A 12,038-nucleotide genomic window follows, 5' to 3' on the forward strand; every position below is an offset into this window, starting at 1 on the left:
AGATGTTTTAAAAATTTTGCTAAATCGCTTTAAAATTGATTGAGAAACAAGACAGACTCAAAATGAAAGATGCAAAAATATGGTTAATGCTTACCTGGTGAAGGGGAGCAATGCATGATCATTGAGATTCTTTCAACATCGTCACCACCTACATTAAGAAAGCAGCAGCAAAAGTTAAAAAGCAGCACAACAAAGAAAGGTAAACAAACATCTGCTACTGCTATTTCTCAAATTTATGCTCATCCTTAAATTAATAATAAAAAAGTTAAGTATTTAGTGCAAACATATCTTACAGAAAAAAGCACACTATCTTCAGTATCTGAAACTCATTTCCTGCTACCATGGCATGAGCCTAATATGAGTTATCATCGAGAATTAAAGATGCACAATATTGGATTTTAGCCAACAGCCAACATGCTGATATTTCCAACTCATTTTTTTTGCCAATACCGATATGAATATACTGTATACATCCTTTTTTATAAGTCAAGAACATTCAAAATGGACTCACAGTGGGCCTCCTTGGTGGGTACAGGCAACCACCTTTACCTGATGGCACAGTTGTACATTCTCCCAATATTTAAGGCTAAACTATGATTTATACTGCCTATATAGACAGCAGATATATCAGCTGCAAATATCCGCAGAAATTTTCATACCTGCCAATAATGACATTTAACTTTTTCATCTAAAATCTGCTGATTGTGCATCCCTTGGTAATGATTTTATACAACAAACATACTATAAAACAATAATCCACTAACATGCTGATATAAAAGAGGTTGTAAATGAAGAAACCAGGCATTTCAAGTATGAAAATGTACAGAATTAGAGAGAAAACACTGAAAAAGCCTTTATTATAATAGCAAAATCATTTAAAAAGCCAGAATATTTTGACCACGTAGGTCTTCATCAAGGCTAACATGGTTGAAACATGGTGGCTTTTTAAATGACTTGGCCATGGGTGCAGGTGGCCGAGTGATTTAAGGTGCGCCCCATGTATGCGGTCGACCTGGGTTTGCATCCGTTCTGTGGCACTCTCCCGCATGTCTCTCCTCAGCTCTCTCATTCCTGTTTCCAATTCTATCCACTGTCCTCCACTGTCAACAAAGGCATAAAATGCCAAAAAAAATCATTAAATGATTTGGTCCCTATTATAAAGGCTTTATCAGTATTTCCCTCCTTTCGTTTCCTTATTACATTTTTTAATGCATGCAGTGCCTGGTTTCATCTATTAGCATTGGTCATGATTTTTCTAAGAGCACCCAACTTTATTATACAATTCTTCCACTTTAGCTGCACTGAACAGCCATCCCACTTTGTCTTCAGAGTGTAAATAAGGTTTTCATTAGGCTACAAGTTGCAATAACCTCACATTAATTGACCATTAAGCTCAAAGAGACTGAAAATAATAATAGTCAGATACTCCAGATTTAGCTAAAATTGTATCCTTTATTTCCTAATTTCAATGTAAAAAAGATCTAATGCAGCAGAGGACAGTCAACTGTTCACAGAAGCAAACAAAAAAATTGCAATACTTGTTAAATGAACTGTTAACAATTAGCAAACTGAATGAGTCTATACTTAAACTCCTTTTCTGTGGAAATAACAATTAGCTGTCAAGTCAACACTTCTGAGGAAAGAATGCAGCATCCCACCTGTAGATTTCTTTGCATCATTTTCTCCAGGGGAAGTCATCATTGAGTCACATCCCACAAATGCACAGCACTGGTATGCATACGGGAGAGAGATGGACCTACAAACAAACAATAATTATTTAGGGGGGGTGAAGAGGGTTGAGTGCTACACGGGGTCACAAATTGTAACATAGAAATATCCACCAGAATGAGAGGACAAGGATTAAAATTTTATAAAAATTAATTGAGGGAGGTAGTGAGCTTCCTGTGCTGATAACACAATTGTTCCATGATCTCTATTTCCACACTAGGAAAGGTATAAATGATGTGTTTGACTGAAATATTAAGCCCTTGTGATTTTTCTGGAAATAGTCCTTAGAATTTTCCATCGTGTAACAACATTTTTTCTAGGAAATAGATTCACCTGGTTTTTACATTACACCAAAAGAAAAGTCTAAGATTGTGCCAGGACCTCTGTCAGTCTGCAGCGTACACACAATCAAAGCAGACAGACCAAAACAAGTTTGATGTTATGTTAGTGTTTTATTTGTAAAACCACTTTGTGCTATGCTATTAAGACATTTCTAAGTTTAGTGTTTGGCTGTGGAAAATCTGGTTCTTGTTTAGGATACAGAAGACAATGATGACCCTTCAAAAAATGAACATAGTAGTATGAAAAAGTACTTGGATACCTAAAATGCAAATAAATCTGTCTGATATAAGACAAATACATTAATCTTGATTAATGAAGATCTTAAATAAGTGCACTAGTTTTATAATGGATATGTGAACCAATTCCTGATGTTAAACATTTTAGTATTGCACTGTTTACTATTTTTCTCAAAACTATTGATATAATTTCTTTCTATAAACATTTTACATGTCTTACATGCATATCTTAAATACAATTTCATTCATTAAAAATCCAGATTAACCTTGTTCTATTGTCCCTTTGAGCACACGTTAGTTAAACCAATGCAACGAGTCCCTTTAGCCATGCAGGTGTCAAATAAATACACCACTGTGCCATAATGGCTCATTTAAGTTTTTAAAAAAATTAGAGAGGTCAGTTGACCAGTGAAAAGTCATCCCCACATTTACCTTTTTACTGTTCCTGTGTTTCTTTTTCAATCTGTAACAAGTTCTTTTTGTTCCACAGTTGATGTCATGATCCTCATTCTATTCAAAGTTCCCTTTTTTCAAAATAAAAGCAGGTATTTATTGAAACGGGGAGTCAATTGCCCTTAGTTTAAGACAGTACTGAAATTCAAAATGGAACAAAAGAAATTTCAAATACATAACACTGGAATTTCAATTTAAAGAAATTAATTGTGACTAAAATATTTAATCTTTTGAAAGCCCTGGTCTGAGATGATTGTTCTATCCACTTTTCACTGAATCATATGGGCCACTTGAAGAACAAATATTTCCACTGGAAATAAAAATAAACGGAAAAGGACAAGGACAGAGAGAGAAGTGGGAATTCTATGCAACAGATTTGTCAACATTTTCTCCTTTCTTAACACTTGAGACAACAAAAACATGCCAACAGATCATAAAAAGTGCTTTCTTGAGTTTACCTGAGCTTGGGCAGATTTTTTCCAGTCAGAACATTTTTCATTTGTGGGTTCCCTGAGAGTTTCAACTGACTGAGTGCGCTCAGTCCAGTGGTTGGCATCACAGTCAGAGAGTTCATACTCAGGTCTCTACAAAAAGAAAAACATTACAACAAGTTTTATTCTGCAGTTTCATGATAGGAAACCAGAGTTTTGTACTGATAATGGAGAAAGGTGACAGAATTGCAAACATTTCATACTCACAGGTTGGTGAGCGCGCTGAGGGTGAGGAAAGCATCTCTGTGGATAACTCTGATTTCATTTCTGCTCAGATCTCTGTGATGATTCACACAAAAACAAAACCACAGACCAAGCTTTAAACATTTGTTTAAAAAAGCATCTAAACTGAGACTGAATGTGTCACTCAGTAAGTACAACTGAGCTCACTTACAGTAAACGGAGAGCAGAGAGACCTTGGAAAGTGTCCCTGTCAATCTGTTGAATTTGATTGTGTTGAAAGCTTCTGTAGATTGAAATAAACACATGTAGCACATTATAACCAAGAATTATACTAATAATAGTATCATCTATCAATTCTGAATTGGTTTGTAGACAGACTTTTACATGTTTATCACTCACATCTCCTGCAGGCGAGTGCAGCCCAGGAGGGACGGTAGCTCCTTGATCTCATTGTAGGACAGGTCTCTATTGAATGACACAAACAGCTTCAATATTTACTCAACAAAGACATTTCTTAAATGAATCTAGTGAGCTAACATTTCCCTCTTTTTAAGTGTGGAAACTTTTCTGCAAAAACCCACTACAGCATTAGCTAGATTCCACATTCAGTCTTTAACAATAAAGCATATTTTATCCATCCAGCTAAATTTTGTACTTTTACTACTGTCCTAATTAACTTAAATATGTTGTGAAAACAATTATTTATCACAGGGAAAAATGTTTTACAGTGTCCGAAGTAACTTGAGATCTTCACAGAGATCAGCAGGGATGGATGATATCCTGGTTCCTGACAGGGTCCTGAAACAAAAAGTGTATTTAGTCACTCCTAAGATTAACACAAGGATCAACAGAGGCAGATGCTGCGTCCATTTTCACTCACAGGCTCTCAAGGTTATTAGTGAACGTAAGGATGGGGAAGTCCTGCATCATGCTGGCCCCTCTCAGCATCCTGAAACACACATGGTGATGAAAAGTCAAATCTCTGCCATGAGCACCAAAGCTGTTTTAGATTAAAGAAAACAAAGCAAGGACTTACAGGGAGTGCAGGTCGGACAGATTCTGAAAAGCTGAGGCGCCCACGAAGGACAGAGGGTTGTCATAGAGATGTCTGTGAGGGCAGCAAGAGCAGAGAGGAAGAGTTCAAACTGAGATCATTTACTATGCGAGAATGGCACCATCTTCTGGACACTCATTCGCTGGAGACTCACAACCATGTCAGCACACAGGTATGTGAAAAGACAGGACATTATGCATGGCAGCATTTGTTCACATCTGAGTAGTTAGTGTGCTCAGTTTGTTTCAGTGTGAATCAGTGGGGGAGTTTGACCTTACATGGTTCTCAGCAGGGGGTTTTTATGGAAGGCTCCTTCAGGTATGGAAGCAATATCATTGCTGTGAAACCCGCTGCAGGAAAAAGGTCACAGAGACTGAGTGAGAAAAGTTACATTAGCATATTAAGCAGTCACACAATGCACAAATTATCTGTCTTTACCTACAGAGATCAAACCTCTGTAAACTGATTTGAATATTACTTTATAAATGTGCTCATCCAGAAAACCAGGAAATTACACTTGTGTGGGTTTTAGGGATTAAAAAGAAGAGCATAGATACTGAAACTTATCAAACAAAGTTTTAAGAGATCCTGTTTCATACTATTCACTTGGTGAGAGCTCACATAAACAATGAATTAATGACATAAAAAATGATATAATTTTTGCCCAATCTGGTGGTGCATTTAAAGGTATTTTTAAACCACGTTGGGTTAATATTTTGAGGAAAAGGGAAAGAGAGCCGCACACCAGGAAGCTCCCATTCCAAGCATTTATTAACAACAACTGACCTTTCAAGCCAACCTGCTCTTAAGACTTGAAAACATTTCTGATTCGCCATCCTCAATAAGTATGCTTTAACACGTGATCTAACACAGCTGAAGGCCATGTAGGATATTTTCATATCCATTTATATAGTGTTGGTGCTTAAAAGATAAGAAAAGATAGATAAAAGATAGATTATTATATCAAAATACCTAATAAGACACTGATGGACTTCAGCTGTGTTAGATCATGCGTTTATGTATACTTATTTAAGATGCCAATCATAAATACATTTGTGAAGTCTAAAGAAGACCATGTTGGCTGGAAACGTCCCTGCATATAAGGAAATGCTTGGATTCCTAGTGTGCAGACCTCTTTCCTTTTTCATCAGATTTTTTTTTTTTTTGATCCAGCCCCCCATTCTGATGTGAGTGTCTGACTTTATCTTTTCAAGAATAACATTTTAACCAGTGATTCACACACAAAATGAGGAAACAGAGGAAAAATTAGGCTACTTTATTAGATACATTTCTAATTGGTATCAGATTATGAAATAAAAGACATTCACAAGCCTTCGTGTGTTCACTCGCCCCTGAATTTAGTGTCAGTGTAAAAAGTTTCCTATGGTGGAAGAGAAACATGAAGATATACTCACAGTTCCTTGAGTTTGGGCAGGGCCTGAATAGCTTTGGGAAAAACCTTGAGGTTGTTGAAGTTAAGATCTCTAGGATGAAGCAGAGGAATAAACAGGAAGTTGGTGCTATTTCTTGCATTTTGACGTTATACAATACAACACAACACAGTGCATTATGATATTTAACCACCATTACAAATCCATCCTTTAAAATGTACTTAATAATGACACAATCCATCAAAAGACTAGGGAAATCTTTTATAGTTTCCAAAATATATACAGCCAGCAACAAGTTTAACAATAATTTCTAGACACATTGGTGTCTAGATAACATTGGTACTGGGTGATATTATTCCAAAAACATTGGCCAAAAGAGTGACTTTTACAAACTGAAATCTTGGCATATAAGAAGTGTTACACTAAAAGAAGTGATTAAAAAACTGGTATCGTCAATTGACATCAGCTGAATTGTTATGTTAAACATCAGTAAGGGCATCAGCCCTTTTCTCACAACTTAGGCATCTCAAACAAGTAGATAACCAAATTATGGATTCCAAGTTCATGCAATGATGATAGTATGAGGCCTCCAGAAAAGTCCCATTGTGACTAATCAATAAATCTTTATTTTATAAGCTGCTGGAAAAAACTGTGGAATTGTGGTTTGTTATGCTGCACTTGAACTTTGGTATTCTGTTGTGTTGCCTTATGGCATTTGAAACTTTCATAGGGTGGCTTTTGTGAATTTTGTGGGCAGACTTTGTTTAGATTTTAAGATTATGTTTGTAAAATTTGTAGTGTTTGCCATGTAAAGTGCCTATCAAAAGTATTCACCCCCTTTGATGATTTACCCTTTTATTGATTTTATAAATCAATCATGGACAATTAATTTGGCTTTTTTGACAAAAAAAAAACTATTTAATGTTAAAGTGAAAACAGATTTCTACAAAGTTATATCAATTAAATGAAAAAAATATGTAAAGTGAAATTAGGGGTTGCATAAATATGCACCCCCTTAAAGTCACTGACCTTATTCAACAGAGGCCCAGCCAATTGGTACTAGTAGTCTCACAATTAGTGAAATGGGGATCACCTGAGTGCAGTGAATGTGTCTCAGTGGTTGTAGTATAAAAACACCTGTGCCTGAAAGGTCCAATCACTGGTTAGTCAGTATTCCTGGCTACAATTACACCATGAAGACAAAAGAACACTCCAAGGAACACAGAGAAAAGCTTATTTAAAGGAATAGGTCAGGGGATGGACACAGGTCTTTGATATAAATTTTTTTTTGTAATTTTTGTCAAAACAGCTAGATTATATTTACTGTGATTGATTTACAAAATCAATAAAAAAGTAAAACATATAAGGGGTTTTTTTTTATGGGCACTGTAAATCTAAGATGCAAGTCTGATGTACCTACAACAGACACTGAAAGTTTTGATGTCTTTATTTGCAGTTTTCCCCATCATGTTACTGTGGACAAGTTAAAGTAAATGAGAGGAACCTTACTACTTCATTAGTTTAACTTCTTGTTTAGTCAAGAGTACCCACAAACTGAGGGAGAACACTACAGTGCTAGGACAAAGAGGGCCCTGCCTTTGCTTAAAGGTCTGCTTGTGGCTAAGTGTTCAATGTATTGTATTTTAATGTAAGATTATTCAAATGCTGGATAAGCCCAAGTTGGAGTAGGCACTATATAATTATGTACAAACATTTTGCTATGGAGTACAAAACAAGAAAAGAGCCATGTTAAATCCCCTTTAAGCTCTGTGTTTTGTACAGTAGCTGTTAGCCATTAGGTACATCTGTCACGAAGGAGATTTTTCATGGCTGTGTGGCAGGAGGAAGTGAACAGCAGGAGGGCAGATTTGATAAGCATCATGTACTTTGCTCTATTTATCCTAGAGCAATTAAAGGCGGAAGTGGACACAATGATGTCTGGAGGATGGGAGCAGAGGTGGGTGGGGGAGCTGTTAGCACACTCAAACACACAGACACAAATGCATATATAAGTCAGCTATTTTGTGACTGTGCACTTACAAAGTCTCCAGGTTTACAAGACCAGCAAAGCAGTTGTCTCCTATCTCCTTGATTCTGTTGTTATGGAGATGCCTGGAGAAGCAAACATGAGATTTTCATACCATGACAGTAAAATATAAGCTTTTCACTTTATCATTTTATTCCAGTTTCTAAAAATGTTCCAAGATTCCTTTACCATCACAAAAAGATTTGTGAATCAGAAGGCTGTGCAATGTGTGTATATACAGAGAGCTCCCCTCGCCTAATAGATTTCAGGTCTTTTCTTCCTGTTTATTCTTATATGTTTATACTAACCCAGCAGTATTACCACTCAGTGTGTGTGTCTGTGTGGTCGTTTATGTGAGCAGCCAAAAAAGTCTATGTTTGGAACAATCCTTCTTGTTGGTAGTGCTCCACATAATTGTAAAAGCTGCTCTTGTGGAACGTTTCAGCATAAAACAAAAAGATAATCTTGATTTTACATTAATACTCACAAAGTGACATTAACATTCAGATTCAAACCCTAAAGTCACTTTTCACCGCTAAAGTGCCTGCATGCAAAGCACAGTAGGAAATGAGCAGCGACGCGATTTGTTGACTTATTAACTGTAAGCTGAGGAAATAAATACTACAGTATGTTTGTGTTTGGATCTTTATTTACAGTGAGAGCAGAGCACGAGCAGAGGTATTTTGCATTGATTTGTGGTGACAGAAAACTGAATGATATATAAAAATCTGAAAAAATGACTGCTTTTTAAAATTATTGGGTAGCATCAGCAGCAGAGTCAATTTTACTAACACGATGGAAATCTAAGCAGGAAAAGAGGCAGGAAATTAACCCACAATGACTAAACATAATTTTACATTAAAGAGGCAATGGCTCAGAAATGAAGTCACTTTAAAGAGTTTTTTGTATATTGGCTTTCAACCGGAGAATTATTCTCTTTGAAATAACACCCCGTGGCTTTCACTCCTTCTGCTACTCCCTCAGGTCATTTCAGTAAACACGAGAACATTCTCAGTCCATCAACGCGCCTGGTTAATTAAGCTTTTAAAAAGTATACCAGCAGGTTGTTCCTGCTGAGTTATTCAGTGAACGTGTGTATGCTAAATTAGCCTGACAGTTCTGGGAGTTTTGCTTGAAGCACTGTGAAGTAGTTTGTTACAAAATGTAGATACTGAGTCTTTAAAATGACATCTCAACAAAATCCTTGGGGAGAACATACCATAGTGTGTAGTAACTTGAATAATATTTGGAGGAATTAATCTAGGTTCATGTCCAGCATCATTCACGTTTTATTGTGGGTGTTTTCAAATTAAGTTTAGCAGTGTTGTTAAATATCGTACTGCACCTGATTTAGAGTTATTTCGACAATAATACAGTATTATTAATAGACCAGTGTATGCATCAGAAAAAGAAACAGATTAACTTTTATACATTAATAATAATTTGGGGTTTTCACGTTAATCCAAAAATAGAAGAGTAGCTAATTATAACTTACAGCACAACAAGACTGGTGAGGTTTCCAAAGGAGTTGTCTGGTATGTCCGAGATGCGGTTCAGTGCCAACGTCAGAGCCTGAAGGTTGGCCTGGTGTCTCAAAGAACCAATGGGGACCTCAGTCAGGTTGTTATCATCCAACCAGAGGTGGCGTAGTTGCTGAAGGCCCTCAAAACTGTCGTCTGGCACAGCGGTTATATGATTCGCATCCAGGCGACTGTAGGAGAGAAAAAAAAAAAAAGAAAAAACAGAAAAGGCATAACACAATTTTAGTATTAGAATAACTCATGATTCAGTCATTAGGGGTTGCTTTAAGCGTGATAGAAAAGGGAGGAAAAATAAGTTGATGCTCCATGATCAAATAGAGGTGAGCAAGGCAGCTTACAGCCAGGGTGAAGAGTACCTTAACTAATTTTTAAACAACGGATTACCAGTCTGTAGGCATGAAACTGGATGACAAGCTCTATTGTTTTTTTATCTAACCTCAAGCATTTCAATCATGTTACGTTCTTTAAAACACAAAAAATGACCTATTAATAGAGGTGTTAGGGTATTGTTGGTACTGCGGTATCGCGGTAACAGAAGCGCCTCTGTGACGTTGTGGGCACGGGATGGTTTCAAACGGTAGGTCTCAAGGGAAAAGTGTTTTTTGCGGAGCAGAGCGAAGGGAAGTGGGGACCAGGGATGAGTGTGGAAATTTGGTACCAACATGGTGCTGGTACCAACTCATCTGATACCTACCGGACCAAATTACAACATAGATATTGATACTTCATTTTGATAACCCACCACCCCAAATGAAAGGCAAGAAAACTGTTATGGATTTTACGTGATTTATGTGTAAAGTATCTTAAATCTTATATATATTTCTGTGACTCATTTACGAAACCCAGACAGCTTTAAGTCTCCCACTGACTTTCAACACACTTTTTCCCTTTAAAAAAGTATCAATTCAGGCACAGTTTAGGCCCAAGCACCATATAAAAAGTATAGATTTAGTACTGTTATCAGGAAAAAAAAAAACCCAAAAAAACAAACAAACAAACAAACAAAAAAAAACATCCCTAGTAGGAACTACAGTTACCATCGGCCCTTGTGGGTCCATCATCTGTTACGTGCCACTCACTGGCTTGATCTAACAGCCCAAAAATGGAGGATGCTACGAGTGGCAAGGGAGACTCAGTCTATGAGAGGAACTATGCAAGTGATTTTTTTGAGATTGTAGAGGCTCCCTGATGTGTGGAAGTGTCAAGAAATGAGAAAGGAGAAAAGGTGACGGACAAACAAAAACAATATGCAAAAACTGCCAGACTGCAGTGACACACTTGATGGGAAATAGGAGTGATACAAGGAGCCACTTGGCAAATCATCACCCTAAAAGGATTCAAAAAGATAGGAGAAACAGTATCAGGCCAGGCCAGAAGACTCTTAAGGAAGAGTTCACAATCCCACATTTCCACAGCAGCGAGAGGGCTCAACAGATCACAAGGTGTATGTGTGAATATATCACCAAAGACCTACAGCTGTTTGTGGAAAATTAAGCTTCAGAAGGTAAGTAAACCTAAACGCTGGAGCCAAGTAGAAGTATATATTTTTAAGCCAAATGCACATCTATTATTATTATTATCTTTTTTTTACTATAATGGAACATTGAAAGTACAATTGTTTTATAAATGCAGATGTCACTTTTTTCAAGTTTTTATTTGTTGACACCACAATAAATACTGTACTATGGACTTGTTACCAAGGTATTACTTGGTAATCTTGCTTTAACTTGTAGTCACATCAGTAACAGAAACCTTAGGTTAAACTTCTGCTGCACTGCTCACTCTTTGAGACCCGTCTAATTTTTTGACCGTTATAAATGTCTCATGACTTTAAATAAGGGTTCAGACTGGTAAAAATTAAAGGGCTGTTCTCTGGTGATTTACTTCCTTTGCTTTTCCACAACAGTCGATACAATGGCTGCTTTATTAGAACCACTGCAATAGCACAACTCACTTTCAAGCTTCTTCAGGTCTGAGAATCACCAAAACATCTAATAATTCCCTTCTTAGGTCAACTTTTTATTTTTAACATGAGCTATAAGTCATGATTTTAATAACATAATGAATATGACATAAATATCCTCTAGTTACAACATGAAAAAAAATCAAAAGCTTTCTGAAAATGACAAACTGTACAAGAGGACCAGGTCTGATACAACAGGTTTTCAAGAAATACAATTTGGACTTTAAATTACAGGAGTAGCAACACCACAAGCTGATGAAAGTTATGATCAAATGCCATTAATTCAGTGGTGAAGGGGGAATTATTTTTCAAATGAGCCATATCATGAATGCACAAGTGTTCTTTTCACCATCACCACACTGTTTTCTCCTGCTATCCTCCCTCACTGAGTGTCTCGCCCTCCCTCAAAATTCCTCAAGTGTCTGGGCTAGAAGAAAAACAGTCTTGATTGACATTTAGCTCTCTAAGGCTTTATACAAACCAAGTCTCGGCTCTGCCAAAGCATATTACTTCAGCTACAGACCTTAAAACCCTCACAGAGAAAAGACATCTGTTAAAAAGAAAGAAGACGCGCAGAAAAAAAAAAGAGGGGAAGCAAGGGACAAGGGGGGGATGCAGAGGGGTGATAAT

At 36.8% G+C, this 12,038-nt stretch overlaps 1 protein-coding gene across 1 annotated transcript in view; it reads right to left on the minus strand.

Moving 5' to 3' along the window:
* lgr4 (leucine-rich repeat containing G protein-coupled receptor 4) overlaps window positions 1–12,038 on the minus strand; it is a 45,530-nt gene that overhangs the window by 6,112 nt on the left and 27,380 nt on the right. Inside the window, exons 6-18 of the mRNA XM_041791439.1 lie at window positions 9,400–9,615; window positions 7,919–7,990; window positions 5,903–5,971; window positions 4,766–4,837; window positions 4,470–4,541; window positions 4,314–4,382; window positions 4,160–4,231; window positions 3,833–3,898; window positions 3,645–3,716; window positions 3,458–3,529; window positions 3,218–3,343; window positions 1,659–1,756; window positions 95–148 (exon numbers count right to left, since the gene is read on the minus strand). Of these exons, the coding sequence (XP_041647373.1) occupies window positions 95–148; window positions 1,659–1,756; window positions 3,218–3,343; window positions 3,458–3,529; window positions 3,645–3,716; window positions 3,833–3,898; window positions 4,160–4,231; window positions 4,314–4,382; window positions 4,470–4,541; window positions 4,766–4,837; window positions 5,903–5,971; window positions 7,919–7,990; window positions 9,400–9,615 (1,130 nt within the window). The remainder of the gene's footprint in view (window positions 1–94; window positions 149–1,658; window positions 1,757–3,217; window positions 3,344–3,457; window positions 3,530–3,644; window positions 3,717–3,832; window positions 3,899–4,159; window positions 4,232–4,313; window positions 4,383–4,469; window positions 4,542–4,765; window positions 4,838–5,902; window positions 5,972–7,918; window positions 7,991–9,399; window positions 9,616–12,038) is intronic.

Source organism: Cheilinus undulatus, linkage group 1 (assembly GCF_018320785.1).
Source record: "Cheilinus undulatus linkage group 1, ASM1832078v1, whole genome shotgun sequence".
Classification (NCBI taxonomy): Eukaryota; Metazoa; Chordata; class Actinopteri; order Labriformes; family Labridae; genus Cheilinus; species Cheilinus undulatus.